Below are 21,181 nucleotides of genomic sequence, written 5' to 3'. Positions count from 1 at the left end.
CCTCCCTTCCTTTCTTCCTCCTTTTTCTTTTTTGGTTTTTCAAGACAGAGTTTCACTGTGTAGCCCTGGCTGTCCTGGAACTTTGTAGACCAGGCTGGCCTCGAACTCACAGAGCTCCACCTGCCTTTGCCTCCTGAGTGCTAGGATTAAAGGCGTGTGCCACCACCCCCTGACTCCTAGCTTTCTTTTGCTTTTTTTTTTTAATATGATTATTGTGAAAATTGAGTAGTACTGGTAGTATTAGTTTCTTATAGAATATTTTTCATGTGCTTGAGGTGACTTCTAGGTATTTAGTCCATTTCACCTGCTGATGGTGAGAGAACAGAGGCTTTGGTGTTGTGTTTCTCCATCTAACTGCTGCTGGGACCTTGGATAACATGCTTGCTCTCTGTGTACCTTACTTTCTCCATATGTAAACTGATTTTATGAAGTAATTTCTGTAAATGCTGACTCATTGTAAAGGCTTACTGTATGCCAGCTGCTGTTAGCTTTTGTTATTAAAGCAGGTTTGCAGTTTCTGACTGGTATTGAGAGTACTCAGGAAGTGCTAGTTATTAATTAATAGTACTGCAGTTAATATTGTCTTTTAGATAATGTATTGAGTGGCTTTGCCTGAGGCGGATATGCCAGTCTGCCTGCTTCCCTCCTCCCATTTTGCACACAGGGTTTTGTTTTGCAGTATGGCTATATAGCCCAGGCTGACCTCACACTTGTAATCCCCTTCCCTCAGCTTCCAGAATAGTGGGCTTGTAGGTGGCTACATGGCCAGCTTTCATTGTTAGCCTTATAGGGTTGTCACTAGGTAACTGTGTGAGCTTGGTCATTTACATTTCCATCTCTGGGGTTTTAGTCTAACCAGGTATAAAACAGGGTTGTGGAGCTGTTGTTTGATTTATTTATCATTTGTTTGGGGTGCACATGCACTGAGGCATGTGTGTAGAGGTCAGAGGACAACTTTCTTCCTCCACTCTTTGGGTCCCATTAATAGAGCCAAAGTTTTCAGGCTTGGTAGCAAGCAGCTTTACCCGCTGAGTCACTTCTACCCTGGTCTAGGTGTGTATTCACCTTTGTGCTCTCTTAATTTAAATGGCAATGATTGCATGTTTGCTTTTCTTTTAAAAATTGTTTTTGTAGTGTTAGAGATTCAGGGTAGGGCTCATGCATGAGAGGCAAACACTATTGCTGAGCTAAAATCCATGTCCCCCAGCAGTGATTTCCTAATGAATGCTATTGATAGTGGCTAGTCCATGTCTGTGATCTGCATATTTAGTAGTTAATGTCCCTTGATAAACAGTACTCCTGAGAATAGCCCATTAGATTAAATGGGAGTTGATAGAAGAGTTAGTCCTTGTAAATATCTATTTTAATTTAAAATGAAGATGTATTGGATATGTGTGTATTCAAATAATAAGACTAATATTTTAATAGTATAAATGATTCATCCTGTTCTTAATTTTAAAGTATTGTGGACAGTGGTCAGATATCATAATGTAACCTCTTATTCAATTATTTTACTTTAAATATGATCTTCCACATGCCTTATCAGTGTCTTATGGATTACTTTATGAATATTAGTTGCTAGTAGGTTGGAAAGCATTTGAAATTTTAAGGAAAGTTAAAAGTACCATGAGTGACAACTACTGCAACCATCTGTTTTCTTTAAGGTAAACAGTGTATTATGAGAAATGAACTTCAAAAAATGACTCTCCAGTAAAACTGACATATAATAGGGAATAAGATGCTTCTGAACTAGCGATGTGCTTGGCTAATCATTGAATCTGGTTTTAGAAGTCTTATTATGTGAACCAACTCTAGCAGGGAATCCTGTTATTTAGGAATATAATAATGTGCATTTGCATGGAAGGAGCAGTGACCTTCATGTAACCTGTAAGATAATATCTTGAATGTATCCCAGTTCCGATTTCGAGTAAATCATGCATCCTTGCTGAAATGTACATTTCTCCACTGCAGAGAATCAAACCTAGCTAGCTAGCCTTGTTACATGGTTATTAGGATTATGAAGTGGCACAATCCAGTTTGGGAATGCTTAAAAAGCTTGCAGGTCTTCTCTCGTGTTCCCTGTAATGTGGTCCCTGTCTGCTAATGTCTTCTCTCCCTGTCTTGTTCATGCTTTCCTTAACTCCCATTTCCAGCTGGGCATGCTAACCTATGTAGCTCTTCTAGACCTCAGGCTTTGCTGGTGCTAACACGGACTTGAACACTCAGAATCATGTCACCAGAACTTAGGTGGAACTGACATGTCAGGTGTTCCAGGACAAAACGAAATAAGACATTACCCTTCTCTGAAAAGTAAATAAATGGAAACAAAGACTGGATTTCTTTGAAAGCAAGCCAGTGTTGGTGCAGAGGGAATGCTGGCAGGCAGGGAGGACTTGAGTTATCTTTTGATAACATCGTAGTGAGATCTTTTAAACATCAAGAAGTAACAAGCCAGCTGGGAATTCTGGTCAGCCTTGCATTTTGTCTTTTTGTGTGGTTCAGAGAACTAGATGACTGCATGCCTGCTTCATTCTGTACTGAAGTCTTTTAAAAATATTAACTCTCACAGATGCCCCCACCCCCCACTCCTACTGTATGCTGTAGATTTTAGAATTAAAACATAATCCTCCGAGGCCAGCCTGGTCTACAGAGTGAGTTCCAGGACAGCCAGGGCTACACAGAGAAACCCTGTCTCGAAAAACCAAAAACCAAACCAAAACAAAACAACAAAACAACAAAACAAAACAAAACAAAACAAAAACACAATCCTCAAAACTGGTTAGAATTATTCACACGACTCTCTTGGCAGAGGTAGTATAGCGTGTATGGGTGCCTTTCCAGCTGTGTGTTGGTAGGGAAATAATTGAACTTCTTTGTGACCTTGTTTCCTATATGCAGAGTGTCTCAGCAGTGTGGAGTGAGTTAAGGAGTTAATACATCTGAACTGCTTAGACTGTGCCTGCAGCAGAGTAAATGCTTACTAAGTTTTTACTATTATTACATACACATGAAATGGCTGGGAAAGAATGACTCATTCCGGACTTTCAGAAACTATTCTGAACCAGGAAATGGCTATTTAGAATGTGAATCTTTTTTTTTTTTTTTTTTTTTTTTCTTCCTGTCCTCTGTACCTGACCTGTCCTCAGTGACCCTTACTTATTTTGGTGTCTCATTCAGTAGCAAATGCCTTTGACACTGTTTGTAGTGTTAAAGATATGCCAGTTTCAGTGATGAGCAGTTTCTTTTCACAGGCTGTTCTGACCCCTCTGGATCCATGAGCCCTCCGTGCACAAGGCATCTGGCTGCATCATGAGTTTGAAGCACACATTCTTATGTGCTTTTCATTTCCTAGTGAGCCAGGTGCCTGCTGCACAGATTTAAGCTATGGGAAATTTTAAAATGTAGAAGTGTCACTGAGAACAGTCTCTCTGAGCTTGTTGAACTTACGACCATTTTCAAGGGACTTTGTCATCTGTGTGCATGCAGCTTGGTAGCTTGAGAGCTTTAACTGCATGGTGGGACAAGAAGTGGCTCAGAAGATACTGCACGGTTGACTTGTGCATGCCTGACTGCTGGGTTAGTGCATATGCCTCATCATGGTTGCCCTTTCTCTAGCCAAGTTATTATTTCATTTTGAAGTAATCTCAGTGGATTGCAATGACTAAGCTCAACATTATTTTATTTCACTGTGGCTAAAAAAACTAGATACAACAAAAAGAGAAGGAAAACTGTACCAACAGGTTAGAAATGTTCACTTGTCGGTTTTCTTTTTGTGGGCCTGAGAATCCATGTTTACAGGTACTCTGCCACTAAGCTACTCCCTCAGAACACACATTCAAAGTTTTCTGTGTTTGAGTCCTGTATGAAATATTTTGTGTGTTGTGTCATCTTTCATAAAATCCTTGAACTGTTATGAGAATTTTTTTTTAGATTAATTTTCTTTATCAGTGATAATTTTGAAGCTAAAAAGTCTGTTGAGCATTATATGTGTTCTAGATGGCTTCCATATGTCCCTTTGTTCACTGCCATCTTTATAAATAGTCTTAGTGCAGTTATCATTCATGTATGAGCGCATAGAGACAGAGGCTTAGCTAAGCAAAGCCAGCTTTGGAGTCTCGGCAGTCTGAACTGTCACCCTGCAGTACTCACAGTTGATCAGCAGGTACTTGTGAGGCCTATTTGAGCCCAGGTCTTCTAATTTCAGACTGTTGGGAAGAATGCAAAATTAGTTTGTTTCCCTCAAGTTCTCAGCCTAACTTTCCTGAAATCATGAACATTTCTATGCTGCTTTTCCAGAATTACAACTGGCAGATTTCTGAAATAGCGAACTTAGTTGCCCATTTTTGCTTTAGTTGACTATGTTTAATAAAACTAGCTCGTGTTTTTCATACCTCATTTGGCTCCTCAATGGACGATGCAGTTATAAACAATAAGTTATTTGAAAGGGAAAGTGGTTTTAAGGATAAAAGAAGAGGAAATGTTTGAACTACCTAGTGGCATGTTTAGCTAGGTCCTACCTAGGGTCCAACATTGAACATAGAAACCCTGAGTTTAGGGGAAACTGGGTCTTGGAATGCAGCATCAGCATGTGTAGCTCTAGACTTGAGTGCTGTGTGTGTCCTCAGGAGTCAGGGATGTGGCTGTGTATATCCGAGCCACAGCTAAGATGCCTCTCTGTTCTGCAAGTGCTTTCCAGGTGCTCTCTTTTTATTACTGCTCTCCATGTTTCTATTTTGGAGTTGTACAGTCACATAGTTTACATACATATTAAAATACATATACTTAATTTCTCTTTCATGTTCAAATGATATTGTTTTTATGCATACTGGTATTTCAAGTGGTTACTACTTCTCCTTGCATGATATTTCAAATTGTAATTTTGGATTTAGTCAACTACTATCTGGTTTTACCTTTGTATTTAGTATATATTAAGTAATAGCTATACTGTGGAGCACAGGGTAGCACCATAATTAGTGTTTGTACTACACGCTGTCACTGGGTTTCATTGCTCAGCTTATGACTTTAATTATAAATGTAAGCTTTGGTACTTTTGGGATTAGAGGTCTTTCCACTCTTAGTCCTGTTCACTTTCAAGAGCTTAAGGTCTAATGTTTAAACCTCCAGCTGATGAGTATCTCTAAGCTGGCATTGTAACATTAGATTGATGCTTTTTTTCTTTTGGTATTTTATCGATTTTTAAAAGTTTATGGTGTCTATAAGTAGCCTGGACTATTAGGTTATAAATTAACAGCTCAATTGATGGTAATTTGGTATCTGCTTGACATCTATCCACCCATCCATCCTCACATTCATCCACCCACTTGTCTGTCTGTCTGTCTGTCCACGCTCTTCCTTCCCATTGTTTCTAGCCTCATATTGTTAAAACAGCTACAGGTTCATCTCATTCTGAGATGATTCTAAATGATGTTAATCCTCAAAACAAATGGGAATGCTTAGGCCATTTTTATCCTTTGTAGAAATAATCTCCGGAGAAAAGATCCTCAATCAATGGAAATGGTTGAAAATAATGCATTACTTTATTGGGGAATTATTTTGTGTGGGTTGTGCTATGTAACTGAATAAGTGCTTCCTGCAAACCTTTAATTCCGGCCATTTTCCCCCCTCTACTTTACAGTTGTGACATTTGTTAAAGAAATCTTTAAAGTTTTTATTGTTTATACTTTTGGGTGAAAGATCAGGCTTCAGTCACACACACCCAAGACATGTATTGTGCTTATTCCCTTTTATTATAATTGCTTATGATTGCTACTTGTCTTAAGTCCAGCTACAGAAGAGAAGACAGGTTATGCTTGTGTATGTGTTCAGATGGGTAGCTTTTGTTGTTTGGTGTTACTGGAATCTGATACTAACAACATTTTAATGGTTCTAGAAATTCTTGAGAGTTTATTTGAAAAGTGCTTTTAAAATAAATTTGAAGCTATGTTAAAGTATAAGAAATTCCCTATAGAAATCATCATAAAAGATATAAATATAAAGTAGAAAATTTGCTCTCTTGTATCCAGTGGATACTGACTTATCAAGTCAGTCAGTCAGTCTTTCTTTCTTTCTTTCTTTCTTTCTTTCCTTCCTTCCTTCCTTCCTCTTTCTCTTCTTCCTTCTCCTCTTCCTCCTCCTCTTCTCAAAAAAAGCACATCTACTTTCACACATAGCCTTTTATTTAATACACACTCAACCTTGTAAACTACATTTTGTCCTGTTTTACAGATAGGGAAGCTAAGCCCAGGTTACTTGGTAAGCAGTGAGGCCCAGTGTGCTGTGCAGCTGTCTGTCCATCATCTCCCCACTTCCCACTGCAGCTCCACCCACACTCATGGGCTTGGTTTCCCCTGGCTCCCCTGCCTTCCTTCCCGCTAGAGGACCCTTGCATTGACTGTCCTCTGAGTGGGATGTTCTCTTGCAGGTATCTTTGCTGGCCTCCTCCTCTACCTCCTTTGAATATTTTCTTAAATCTCTTCTTTCAGATGAATGCTATACTCAAAACTGTACCTTCTAGCTCCAGCATATGTAGCCTGCTTTGCCCTGTACATTATTTTCCCTAGAGCACATATGTATAATACAATAGACTTACTTAGTATTTTTAATTCCCCCACCCCCAATCCCCTGGAACATACAGCGTAGGATTTCTGCAAACCTCTGTATAGCCTAGGTGGCCTTGAATTTGCAGAGATGTACCTGGCTCTGCCTCCTGGGTGCGTGGAATAAAGCCATGCATCAGGTCAGTTCACGTGTGTCTTTGTGCTGTCTCTCAGTGGGTGTTCAGTGACTACCTGGTGAGTGAGTGAATGAATGAGTACAAAGCTCCTGTCCCTCATGCAGGTCTTGTGCGGTCAGGCCCAGCCTTTTCCATGGTCCCTGGAGTTGGAACTTGTGTCTTCACACTTGTATAGCAAGCACTCTTACTGAGACAGCCATTTCCTTAGCTCATGGCTTAGTCTTTTTTTTAATTTTAAAAATTCTTCTTTTTATTTTTGGTGTATATTGTTTTGCATCGTGTGCATGCTTGGTGTCTGAGGAGTCTAGAAGAAAGCATCAGGTCCCACAGAACTGCAGTTACAGATAATTATGAGCCACCAGGTGGTGCTGGGAATCAAACTTGGTCCCTTGGAAGAGCAGAAAATGCTCATAACTCCTGAGATATCTCTCCAGCATCCCCACTGATTAATCTTTAAAAGCATCAGCTTTTTATTTTTTGAATGCAGTTTTAGAAAATGAGGCAGTATCTTATTGGATGTTAATAGGAAGAGATGGTTCAAACACACACACACACACACACTTTTCATGTAAGCTGGTCTCTACTTTTTACATTCATAAATGTTGTATCATTAAAAATTAACATAGTACCGGGCGGTGGTGGTGCACCTTAAATCCCAGCACTTGGGAGGCAAAGGCAGGTGGATTTCTGAGTTCGAGGCCTCCTGGTCTACAAAGTGAGTTCCAGGACAGCCAGTACTACACAGAGAAACCCTGTCTCAAAAAACCAAAAATAAATAAATAAATAAATAAATAAAATTAACATAGTTTTAAAATTTGTACATCATTAAAATAGTGTTTTTGTATTAAATATGTTGTTTATGTTTCTTCTATTCATATAAGTTTTTAAAAGAGGCGTAAGATTTTCATTTAAAATTGATTTACACAGGGAAATAAAATTCGGTGTGTGCATGTGTGGTCACAGACTTAGATCTGTATCTATTTGTTTTCTGTTTATTTTCTTGCAAGTATAGTGTTAGAACAACACGAAAGCCTCAAATAAGAATTTTGCTGCTCAAGCCACTGTAGTTTGTATGCTTACAGTAGTGACCTTTGGGTTTTGTTTATAAATTAGACAACATGTGTTTATTGGCTTTGGGAAAGGAAACTGAAGAGGTCCACAAAAGAATAATAACACCTGGTGATTATCTAAACTGGGAGGAATAATAATATCATTATTTAAAAACTAAGTTTAGCCACCTGTATTGTTCATTTGTTTAAGACAAGTTGTATGCTTTTCAGTTTTAAAACATACTGGTATTTTTTTGATTACTCTACTTAAGAATTCACTAATCATGACAGTGAACAAATCTGTTTTTAGTTACTGTTATTTATCACAGTCGTTGCTGTTATTACCACCACCATCACCACCACCACCACCACCACCACCACCATGTTTTTCTTTGAGGCCTTGTGATAAGACTTTTGGGGGGCAGGCAGTCAGGAACTAAGGTCTTATTAGCATGGCATGTTGGACAGGTGACTTGACTGTTCTGGACATGAATTTCTTCAACTGAAACCGTGGTACTGGACATTGAGAGTTAAGATGGGAATGTGTGTTAGAATCTTAGTGCATACTTGCAAAAGTAAGAGTTCTTTATTACCGTGCTACTCCTTTCTTGTGACTGGGCATTTCAGTTTCTTGTGGCTGATTGATGACCTTGTGCTCAGGGTTTGGATAGTGTTGTATTTGTGCTAGCTGTTCTGTGAGCTCTGCTTTGAAACGATATAGAAAAGTGGGCACTAATAACCAAGAGTATTTGCAGACTTCCCACTAGATTGGCAAGAGTTCTGAAAGCATTTACCTCTATATTCAGCTTTTATGACCAAGGCCAAGAAGAAATGCTTTCACTGTTGTAGATGTTTCTCAGGGTCTTTTCTCAGCTTAAGAGACTGAAAGTTTTCTCTGGTGGCTATAAGCAAACAGAAAGAGAAGGGATTTCAGAAGTGGAAGGATTTAAACAAGGATTTTAAAGTTCTTGCTTTAAAAACTGTGGTTTCAGCCTTGACCACATAATGAAAGCATCTGAAATGCTTTTTTACAGAATAAAAATGCCTAGCAGTAGAAATGATGTAGTTAGTGCCTCTCACCATCCCCATTGAAACAGCAAGTGAGAAGAGGGAAGCAGAGAGAATGTGGGCCAGGTTTCATGGCCATCCTGAGTGTCACTTCAACAGCACAGCCCATCAGCGTCAGCCGTTTACTTCATCTTCAAAACAAACTAAAATTGATTGTAACTGCAAAAAAACCAAAAAACCAAACCAAACCAAACCAACCAAACAAACAAAACCCCCCCCCCAAAAACAAACAAACAAAAAAAACCCAGCAAGTTTGAATACACAAATACATTAGAGGTGAGGAAATGAGTACTTTAGTTAACAATCTGAATTTGGGTTAGTCTTTCTTACCTTGTACCTTGAAGTATTCTGGATCATGTTACATTTTGCTCTAGTTCTTAAGGCTGAAGTCTAATTTTTATTATTTTATTCATTTTAAAAACTGGTAGTTGTCTTCTTAGGTTTTGCTTTGTGTGCTTGTTTTTTTTTTTTTTTTTTTTTTTTTTTTTTTTTTTTTTTGGTTTTTTGTTTTTTTTTTTGGTTTTTTTGAGACAAATTTCCCGTGTAGCTTTGACTGTTCTGAAACCCACTCTGTATACCAGGCTGGCCTTGAACTCGAGGGCTGAAATTAAAGGCTTGTGTCACCATAGCCTGGGTGTCTTCTTGTTCTGATGAAATATTATTAGCTGTTTCTGACTTATTAGGTCAAAAGTAATTCCTAATGGAAACATACATAATTCTTTCTAGGTTTTCTGAAATACTTGTTACACATAGAGAGTGCTGATTGGGTCTGAGTTCAGAGGTTGCATTGCTGAAAATGGTTTGGACAGACCCCAGGGTCAAATAGCTAAGCATTTTACTATGTATGTAGTGCATTTCTGTATTAGACTTTCAGGGCTAAATATACTTAATAATTTATATGAAGCATCTTCTTGGATTTGAGACATTAATATTTCCAGGTTTCTCTAAGTATAGACTCATGCCTTAGACAAGGAAAATTCCTGCTGATTTTGTTGAAGATCATCAAGGGTTACCAGAGAAATTGATAGTATCCAAGATCAGGGTTAGCTCATTTTAAGACAAAGTTTAAGAGGTAGGGTGCAGGGTGTCAGAGACTATAGATAGTATTATGCCTGTTCTGTGCTGGATATTATTATTTATTTTATCATCTCTCTGCCCTTCCATCTATCAGTTGATTCAAGACAGAGTATTCTGTGTACAAGGCTAGCCTGGAACTTGTTATATCACTGTGGTTGTGAAAGACCCACAATGTGAGGACTCCCCCACGTTCTGACTCAGGAGAGGTGACACCCCAGAATCACCAACAAGAAACGGTCTTGCTGCAAACTGCAAGAGGATTTTTATTTAAGAGCGCTCTCGGGCCCACAGTCATACACCACGCAGGGGTAGAGGACCATGGCGCCCGGAATAGCTGGATAAGGGGGTATTTAAAGGAAGAAACCGCAACTCAAGGAGGTGGGGAGGGCATTGTTGGAAAATACCAAAAATACCAGTTAAGAGTCACAAGGAAGTACAAAGTCACAAGTGTCAGGTTATCTCTCAAGACAGTTTCTAAGAGCCCCTAACAATCTAAGAGCCCCTAACAATAGCACATTTGCATTGCAGGTTCCAGTAATGGTCAGGGTGCCATTCTTTGAATGAACACTCTTTGAACCCAGGAAGCAGGTGGGTGGAGGAATGTCGCTGTTTTATGACCAGCACACCTTGGAGCACTGAGCCACAGAGGCCACATTCCCAAGCATGGGGCTAAAGGCCTAGAATTTTGTTTTTACGTTTTACTTCTTTCATTTGACCTTGAACTCCTCATGCCTTTGCCTCTCTGTAGGTTAGGATAAGGAGAGTGACTGGCTGCTGTAACCATGGATATCCTATGGAACCCTCTGTATACAAAGAGAAACATTATCCCTTAATCTGAACTTGTTCTCTCTTGAATATTGTGGTCACTTTTCCATTACATGTCATTTCTGTAGGTTTCTAAATTTGTGTGTGCATACCTTAGGAGAATTGACATTTTTTGTGAGTCTCCCCACTCTTGTGGATCATCAGCTGATTAAATCCACAAAGGCAGCGGGAGCAGAGACCCTGTGAGTGTGTACAGTGAATAACCACACGGGACCAGCTATCAGGAGGTAGATCAACTTTACTTAGGATGATTCAATTCTTTTCAGGTTTTAGAGGACTAAGAGTAGGACCATCCAGGATGAGTAAAGGTCTACAAACTTAGCTGCTCACTGCATTTCCTTCTTCAGTAGGATGTGTTTAACTCTAATAGCCTTCCAGATTGATGCAACCTGATTTGGTGGGACCTCACCACACTGTGTTAACCGGATTGATTTATTCTCCCCTTTAAGCCCTGGCATTGGTTGGGAGAATCATTGTGCTAATGACCTTCATGCTATTACACAACTATGTATTAATATCTTGTTATTTCCAGCTGTGATTCCATGGGGCTCTTCTGTGGGCAGGATGGATGGATTTTGCAGGCCAAATAATACCATTGGATAGACTATTGATTGCCTGCTTGGGAGTTATTTGATGACCTTATATTGTAATGATTTACATTTGTTTCAAAATGTCTAACATTTTCATCCAGTTTTAAGCTACTTGAGAAGTGTATAGATGTTCAGGTGATTTGGTTTTGGGATCCATTGTGATCAGAATGTACTGACTGACTGCTGTCTTCTTGTAATTTATGAGATTTTCCTCTTTTCATGTGCAGGAGGGCAGGGTACCTAGTCCTTCTTACCTTTCTTTTCTTTTTTTTTTTAAAATTTATTTATTTTATTTATGTACATTGATGTTTTGTCTGCATGTATGCCTGTGTGAAGGTGTCAGATCCCCTGGAACTAGGGTTACAGATAGTTGTGAGTTACTGTGTGGGTGCTGGGAGCCACTGCTCCTAACCACTTAGTCATTTCTTCAGTCCCCATCCCATTCCCTCCCTTTCAAATAAATATTTCTTGAAAGAGTATATTTGAATCCCAGCACTTGGGAAGCAGAGACAGGTGGATTTCTGAGTTTGAGGTCAGCCTGGTCTACAAAGTGAGTTCCAGGACAGCCAGGACCATGCAGAGAAACTCTGTCTTGAAAAACCAAAACAACAACAGAGAGAGAGAGAAAAACTTTATTCAAAAAAAAAAAAAAAAAAAAAAAAAAAAGAAAGAGTAGATTTGCTTTTGGGAGTGGTCCCATAGATATTAAACTTATACTTTGTTGAAATCTGGACTACACAGCACTCCTTTGGTCCTTGCTCAGTCCTATCTTTTTACAACCCATGAGAGCTAGGGAGATGAGGACATGGAGACTGGGGCAGCATAGCTCAGGAGTGCAGTTCCAGGGCCAGTCCATACAGGAAGAGCTCCTTCCTTGGACCATTCCTGGTCCCACCCTGACCCAGGAAAGTGGGATGGGAGGGGGAGAGAGAAAGGGAGGCAAACAGACTGACTTAGTCCGTGTTTCCCAGGCCGTTGTGAATGCTTGAGTTCGTGTTACCCTCCTTATCCTTCCTGTAGTTAGAAGCAGTCCTTGATCTTCAACTGATTTTATAGCTCAACATTCAGTTGTGATGGGAAAAAATTTTTTTTCCAGTCTGTTACTATACAAATTGTTTAAAGGACTCCCCCGCATCCTGTGGTTTGTCCTGACTGCTAGAGCTCTTTAATTGAAGGGAGGCCCTGCTAGAAGAATTTAATCTGTGATAAAGGATAAAGAATAGAAAGCAAAGCTTTGCTATGCTGCTCCAGAGGCAGCTAAAGGAGGGAGGGGCTCAATGTTCTAGTCCATGAATGGGGGCATGTTGGAAGTGCATCTGTGATTCTCTCTGCTTCTCTTGCTGCTGTATCTTACTCTGGCTTTTCTGTGTTGTATGAATGCTGTATGGTGTAGAAGAGTCCAGGCTCTGGAGCCAGACATCTCGGGTTTGAATTGTGTCTCCACTGTTTATTAGCTGTATGTTTCTGGGCAAGATACTGAACATTTTTGTCGTGATTTACTCTTCTATTAAGTTGAAAATAGCACCTATTTATGTACTTTGTTGTAGAAATTAAATGAGAATTAGTGTGTCTAAGTGCTTAGACTAGAGCACAAAGAATGTACCCAGCACATCCAATAAGTATAAGCTATTATGTCTCATCCAGTAGGTGGGTAGTCTGCTTCAGATTTGTCTGTGATGGATCAGTTTGCATGAATAAAGAATGGATTCCAACTGTTTACCGTTAAAAAGCTTCTAAATGCCAACTGCCTGAATGTTTTGAATTGTTAAATATGTAAATCTATTGAGTGACCACCCAACTTTGTTTATGCTTGAATGAGGGTTTGCCCTTTAAAAAGCTGTCTTTCACTGATGCTTTAGACTTCCTGTGTACTTGTGAGCATTCTCCATGTGGATAGTCTGTCTAGTTTGCGGGCTTTGTTAAATCTGTGGTAGTAAAATTTGGATTAATTAAAACGCCGAGCAGATTTTTAACTTTTAACTAATGTTACATGAGTGTGCCCTTTCCCTGTTCCCTTTCCAGCATCAAAACTCCTATTCAGGTTCATAGTGTGGGGTTAACTGGTGTGGCTAGAGACCTAAGTGCTGCTCCTAGCTACATAACTCAATCTGAAATCTCAATAATCAGCTCTCTCTCCTTTTTTTTTTTTTTTAAATAGAAGAGAATGCCACCTTGCTTACCTGTAAATGTAGTCTCAGTATTAAGGAGTCCTTCACTTGGAAGGTAGCAGTTGAGCCTATCCTGAGTGTGTCAGTTACTTATCACATGCTTGACAACACCATGACTAAGGCAGCTTATAAAGGAAAGTGTGTATAGGGCTTACTGTCTCCGAGGGTGACAGGGAGTCAGGCTGTAGGCAATCTTTTGTGTTGTTGTTAAGTAGGAGGCAGAGAGAAAGAACTGAGAGTAGTTTTGGCTTTTGAAACTTCAAGGCCCACCTCCAGTGACATCTGTCCTCCAACTCTTCCCAAACGCTTCCACCACCAGGGACTAAACATTCAAATAGATGAAGTTCTTCTGGGGCCATCCGCATGCATTCAAACCACCATACTGATTATAGTTTTCTGTATAGGGGTAGGGGTGTGAGTGATAAAATAGTAGAAAGAAGTGAGGGAGGGAAGTAAACTAGCCAACTGTAGATCATATTTCTTCCTAGCTAGAGATATTTTTAATACTTTATATTGATTCTTTGTGAAGCTCATATCATACATCCCAATCCCATTCATCTCTCTGTCCCTTCATATCTACCCTCTGTCCTTGCAATGTCCCCCCCCCCAATAAAATAGGGTAGAAAAAAATCTTGTCATGGAAGCTGTTGTGTGTCTCACAGTACACCCTTTTGTCCACACATCTTTACTTGCAAATGTTCATTGCAATTAGTCATTGGTTTGTTTCAAGGCCTCTGGTTTCTGGCTTCTGCTGTACTACTCTCTGTACTGTTTCCTCGTGGATATCCTGTTGTTGCCCTGTGTCATGGATATCCTGCAGTCTTTGATCTTCACGGCTGGCCCTTCTATTTGCTCATCATAGCCGAGGTGGAAATTGGGGTGGGCCAATTCAAAGCCTTAGATTTGGGCCTGGGAGGTAGCTGAGTTGGTCAGCCCACCAGCTTTTCTGTGTCTGCATCGCCAGGGCCAGTTCTCCAACACAGTCCCAGCTGGTTCACTCAATGCTACAGATGGCAAGGGGTAGGGGTCGGCTCTCCTCATATCCTTGGCTGGCTCCCCCCTGCCTTTGCCACCAGGGCCAGCTACACTGTACCGTCCAGGCAAGGTGCAGGGTCTGCTTTCCGAAGTGCTGCAGTCAGTGAAGGGTGGGGCTAGTTGTTCTACTCTCATGACCTGAGTCAGGTGGAGAGGGGCTGGAAGAGCAACTCTCCCTATCACCCAGATACCCCAAGGCAGACAAGGGACAGGACTAGTTCTCCCAAGTCTACAGACAGTGAGGGGCAGGGTTTAGCTGGAGATTTTCAACCCAAAATTTCTGCTTCATTTTTAGAAACAACACAGAGCCAAATGTCTGACCTACTTGCTTTTTTTTTTTTTTTTTGGATGATGTAGGGTTTTTGTTGTTACTGTTTGTTTAGTTTTGTTTGAGGCACGATCTCTTCAAAGCCCCACATGTCTCAGAACTCATTATGTAGACCAGGTTGGCCTTGAACTCGTAGAGACCCGCTTACCTCTGCTTCTCCAGTGCTGGGACTAAAGGTGTGTGCCACTAATCCCATCTATCCTATGTAGTTTGAAAATATTTTTATTAATTGAGATTTTCATGACATATATTTTGATCAATTCATACCTCATTCTTCCCTTAACCCCTACCTCCTTACCGATCCCTCAACTTCAGGCTCTCTTTGAAAATGTTCTTATCAACTTCAGTTTGTACTGCCCCAATACTCCTGGGTGTAGAGCCATCCTCTTGATCACCTACCAGGAACCACATCCTTAAAGAAAATCAACTTTTCCTCCCCTAGAAGCTATCAGCTGTTGTTAACTCCTCTGTTAGGGTTTTGAACTATTCCTTACTCCATGTAGACTTTTACCTGGCTTGGTTTTGTGCAGACATCCATAGCTGCTCTGAGTTTCTCAGTGCATGGTCTTGCCGTGTCCAGAAGACAATTTTGCTCTGGTCTTCTCTGATGATGCCTTTTAGAATCGTTCTGCCCTCCCCTCTTCCTGAATGACCCCTGGTCCTTGGGGAAGGAGGTTGATATAGGTATTCCATTTGTAGTTGAACACCCCACAAATACTCTCTGTACTTCTGATAATTTTTCATTAACAAAACCAAAAACAAAAGTGTGTGTTCATGCACATGCATTCCATATAACACCTGTGGATGTCAGAGGATTATTTTCTGGAGTCAGTTTTCTCCTTCCTCCGTGTGGATACTAGAGTTTCGACTCAGATAGTCAGGCTTGGTAATAAGCTTGCCACCACCCCCAAACCCCTTTTAAAGAGTCTCATGTAGTTCATGCTGGGTTCAAACTTGAGGATGCTCTTAAAGTCTTGGTCTCTACTGCTTACACTTCCTAAGTGTAGGGATTATGAGCCAGTGCCACCCCTTGTTTTATGCACTGTTGAAGATTAGGAGCAAGGACCCAGTGAGTGTTAGGCAAGTGCTCTACTAACTGAGCTGTATCCCTGGGCCCTAATCTGCTCTTTGTTTGAAAAGAGATCAGATGCCTATTCTGAGAACATTTAGCAATTTTAAAGTTATGTTTATTAATATTTTGTGCATGCATGCATGTATGGATACATGCATTCCATAGCACACATGTAGAGGTCAGAAGACAAATTAGAGAGCCACATGGGCTCCAAGATTGCCAGTCTTGTGGAATATGCCTTTCCATGACTAGCCAATTTGCTGGCCCTCTGAGAACATTTTAATAAAGGTTTTTCTCACTTCTAAAGAAGAATATGGGTCAAAAGATGTAGATCCAAGTATAATTGGTTCTTCTCCTACTTCTCATTTGTGATTTTTGTGTGCATGTGTGTGTGTATGCGTGTGTGCATGAACATGCATGCATGTGCAGGCTAGAGGTCAACTTTGGGTATGTTTTTTTCACCTTGTTATTTGAGACAGAATCTCTCACAGGGCCCCAGGGCCTAGCAGCAAACCAGAGTGGCTGGCTGACTAGAAGGCCTTAGGAATCCTCCTGCCTTTTTGCCTCCCCAGCACTTGGTTACAGATGAGCACTCTCATGGCTGGCTCTTCTTTGGTGGGGATGGAACCTGGGTCCTCATGATTGTGTGGAAAGCACTTTCCCAGCTGAGCTGTCTCCCCAGAATTGCAGAATTGGTTGGTGTTATTTCATTTGGTTGGTTTTCCCAAGTTTCTTTGACTAAGCAAACTTTATGGGGCCCAAACCAAAATAAACCCAAAACAGAACAAATAAAAAACAAAACCCACAAGCATCTATGCTTTAAACAACAAGGATGTCAACATGAAATAAATAGACTGACATTTCTGTTTTGAAATCTTTTAGTAAATGAATTTAACTGAAAATGTGTGGCTTCACTTTGTAAGGGCAAATTCGGCCTTTCTCAGTGGTTTTGGATATTAAGGATACAGTGGGGTGCTTTGGGCTAAATGTTGTTTTAACCTGCAGATGGCTCTTGGGATTTAGTCAGTCTTCAGCAAATGAAGTCACTTGTGTTGTGCTTTCAGACATGATCTCTGATGTGGTGCTTACCATGTCTCCTACCTATATGTGATGGTAACAAGAACACTGTTGTCTTGTTCTTTTGGGTTTGCTTTTGAAGTAACTTTCTCAGAGAATTCCTGTTGCCTAGAAATTGATGACAGACTTACACCATTTCCTCTTTTTTTCTTAGACGTTCCAACCTCAGAGCAGCCTGAACTGTTCCTAAAGAAACTTCAGCAGTGCTGTGTCATTTTTGACTTCATGGACACGCTATCTGATCTTAAAATGAAAGAATACAAGCGCTCCACTCTTAATGAACTGGTGGACTACATTACAATAAGCAGAGGCTGTCTGACAGAGCAGACTTACCCTGAAGTAGTTAGAATGGTGAGTTTCCTTTTTCGCCGCTGACACTTTTAAGCATCTTCCATAGCCACTCATGGGTGTATTGATTGCAGTGAGGTCACCGAGGTCTCCTCCACAAACAAAAGCCAGCCTCCTGAGAGCTAGATGCCAGCAGTCAGCGCAGCACTAGGATTTGAAGAGCACGATTTCATGACGAAGAAACCCAGACCACCCCACCGACTGCAGCATTGAAGGAATGGCCTCAGAGCATGAAGCTGAGGGCCAGGGTGCCATGGATCTCTGCAAAGACACAAGAGAATCAACCAGTTTTAGATCTGATTGAAACGATTCAAGCCTGTTGAGTATCTTAACCGAACTACCTCTACATTGTGGCATATTAGAAACGGCATCATATTTAATAAAATTATGACACAGAGGATCTGGTTAAGGTCTCTCTTGGCTTTATAATGAATCTTTCTCTTTGTAATTTCCTTGAAATCAGGAGTAATGCCTTTTATGGTGTTAGAACAATAGCACTGTGTGCGGTCCTTAGGAATTGCAGGAAGAAACATTATTTGTTTAATGCAAGCAATTATGTTCGTGCTGTGTCAGTAATTACATTAGCTTTTTAAAAATTGAGCTGAAATCTGACCATTTGGCTTCTGTGATGTGGTTGCCTTCCTTAGCATCCTAGAAGATTATAGATTGAGAGGCTGTTGTTTTGGGGAGGACGTCAGGAGGAATGGAGGAGGCAATGCAACTACAGAGGTTTAAGGGGCTGAGCATTTAAGGGGCTGAACATCATTGAGAGCCCATTAGAGGAACAGGCACAAGAGATGCCTGCTCACCATCTGCAAGGACTTTGAGAGATGAGCTTGTAAGCAATTGGTATGTGACATCCATATGTACATCTGAAAGGGAATGAAAACGCACTCGCGCGTGCACGGGTGCACACACACACACACGCACATACACACACACACGACAGTACATATATATGTATTGGATTTGCTTTATTTTGCAGGAATGTATTATCGAGTATTTTTTAAGTTAACTGTTACCATTGTTGCTTCTGAGTAGTGGTTTTCAACAAACAGCATTTATGCCTCACAGGACATTTGGCAATGGTAGTTGCGACTATATGGGAAGAGAGCATGTCCAACATCTACTGGGTAGAGACTACAGGTATAATGCTAAGCATTTTAAAAGAGGGCAAGAAAGCTACACAAGAAAAGCTGATCTAGTCCCAGATATTAGCAGTTAGACTGTTGGAAAATCCTGCTTCTGAGTGTAGGTCCTTTCTAAGTCTCCCAGCCAGGCATTTCCTCTTGCCCGCCTGTGCTCTCTGAGTGTTAGCTTACCTGTGTATTCAGAGATACCCAGTTTATAGCTTTCTTCCTTGACCTTCTGTGAGAATAGAAGCATATACTGATATATTTGCATTATTTTTTTAAACATACTAATGGTGTCTGCACACATTTTCTGTATATTTCATCTTTTAGCAGTTTTCAGTATGTAGAAAGCTGCGTTGTTTTTTTTTTTTAAAGATTTATTTATTATTATACATAAGTACACTGTAGTTGTCTTCAGACGCACCAGAAGAAGGCATCAGATCTCATTATGGGTGGTTGTGAGCCACCATGTGGTTGCTGGGATTTGAACTCAGGACCTTCAGAAGAGCAGTCGGTGCTCTTAATCCACTGAGCCATCTCACCAGCCCGAAAGCTGCATTGTTTATAGCTACTCAGTATTTTATTGGATAGATATATTGTGTTTAACTGGCTTCCTATAGATGGCCTTGTAAACCCATTTATCCTTTTATAAGAACATCTGTATGTTGAATGATTTTTTTTTTTTTTAAATTATGGGCTTTTACTCTTCACAACAAAATTGAGAGGAAAGTACAGAGCTTTCCCATTTGCCTCAGTCCCCAGTCATGTGTGGCCTCTGCTATTACCATCCCAAATGGAACATTTTCAAAATTGACCAACTACACTGGAACACTGTAATCACCCAGAATTTGTAGTTTACTTCAGGGTTCATGTTTGATGCTATGTGTTCTTTGGGTTTGCATAAAAGTCCAATGACAAAATGCATCGTGCAGTATCACACAAAGGAGCTTCATGCTGCCCTTCTCTCTTAAGGACCAATGACCTTGTCCCTGCCTTTATAGAGATGTTTTAAGACACAGTAGCTGCCCTCTTCACATTGGCTTCCTGTAATGTCTTTTCATTCTTGTCTTCATTTTCAATCATTGAGATGGGATTGAATATAGTAGCACAGGTTAGCCTGGAAAATTGTTTTGTAGCCCAGGCTGATCTTCAGCTCTCAGCACTCCTGCATCAGTGTCCCTAGTGCTGGGATTACAGATGTGAACTGTGATACTCAGCCAGTTCAATATTATTAGTGCTAAGTAATATTCCATTGTGTGAATTTGCTGCAGCCTTTTCATTTACCTTCAAAGTAAGTTATACCCACATTTTGGCAGTTATAACTAAAGCGCCTCTGGAAATCTACACGTTATGTGAGGCATACATTTTCAACTACTTAGGATAGATAGTCTAACCTTAAGTATTTTGTAAGTCACTGACAAACTTAACGTCCAGAGTGGCTATGCTATTTGGCTTCCTTCTAGAAGTGAGCGTTCTGTTGCCCCATATCTTTGTCAGCATTTGCTCTCCCTCCCTTCCCATTTTGCCCCTTCATGTAGGGTCTGGTCCCTAATTTTTATTCTTGTTTTCTCCACTGGGCTGCCTTACAGGGCCACTGTTTTTGACAAACCCAGGGCTTTCTCCTTCCTTTAGTTCCTCTGCTTCTTGGTAGTCCACTCGTATGGAATATGCTGCTTTTATTCTCCCACACATGCATCTACTTTTTCCAAGTAAGAGCTGAGTATCCTAGAGAGGAATTGTCCTGCATATCTTAGTAGGTTCTGAAATGCCTCTTAGCTGAGCCTAACTGATTTCAGGCTCTGAAATTATGATGAAGATAGTCTATCATTCAATTATGTCGAGTCATTAAACCTAGTATTTAACATAATGTAAAAAATTCTTCCATTATCCTAAACCAGCTTTAGTTTCCTAAGAGAGTCCATCGTTTTGTGGCATACGTTCCCCTTTGCCTTTAAGCCATTATATTTGTTTTAAGACATTCTTGAGCCCTGCTTTAGGCAGCTTTGAATATGTAGCATCCTTACTTGAAAGTCAGCTTTATGTAGAGTTCTCAGATGTATATTTATTTTTATATGTAATTTATAAAATTTGTTAGTGACTCATTTGCTGTGGTACTTATGTAATCTGGACTATTTATAGAATTTATGTTAGAATAGAAGGTAAACCCTCCTGGGCTCAGTGGCCATTTTGGCCATACTCACTTGCTTTATCACTGTGAATTACTTACTTATCTTTGGGGTCCTCAGTTTCATATGATGCCGAGAGCCCTTCCTAAATAAATGGCTGTTCTGTGTGTACATTGGTATTCTGAATACTTGAGCATGTGTGTACGGGCTAACTGTGCTTACTGCTTTATAAGAAGGCTTAGAACCAAGGGCCATCTTAGTACTCCCCACAACCCCCAGGCCACCCTATTTTGCCACCTCTAAGGTCCTCATGTGCACAAATTCTGGTCCTGCTTATCTCCTTGTGTAATAACTCTCTTGAGTGGGGGAGGGCTGTGAACATAGCAATAATGAACGTAAATGTCCTAGAATAGTCTCTAGCACATGGCAGATGTTTAGTGAACAGCAGTGTTATGCTTTGCTCTTAGATGCTTGAATTTGCATGGTCTGTGTTTGTAGATTTGTACATTCTCTATCAGCTAGATGTATTCTGTTTTGTTGCTTCAGTTTCTC

At 40.4% G+C, this 21,181-nt stretch overlaps 1 protein-coding gene across 4 annotated transcripts in view; it reads left to right on the top strand.

Annotated features, from left to right (window-relative positions):
* Ppp2r5e (protein phosphatase 2 regulatory subunit B'epsilon) overlaps positions 1-21,181 on the top strand; it is a 149,293-nt gene that overhangs the window by 64,847 nt on the left and 63,265 nt on the right. For all 4 annotated transcript variants that reach the window (XM_021178527.2, XM_021178529.2, XM_021178526.2 and 1 more), the window contains one exon: positions 17,177-17,373. In XM_021178527.2, the coding sequence (XP_021034186.1) occupies positions 17,177-17,373 (197 nt within the window). The remainder of the gene's footprint in view (positions 1-17,176; positions 17,374-21,181) is intronic.

The sequence above is a fragment of the Mus caroli genome, chromosome 12 (genome assembly GCF_900094665.2).
Source record: "Mus caroli chromosome 12, CAROLI_EIJ_v1.1, whole genome shotgun sequence".
Lineage (NCBI taxonomy): Eukaryota > Metazoa > Chordata > Mammalia > Rodentia > Muridae > Mus > Mus caroli.
Note: the sequence above shows the minus strand (reverse complement) of the source record. Positions and strands in the feature narration are given on the sequence as shown.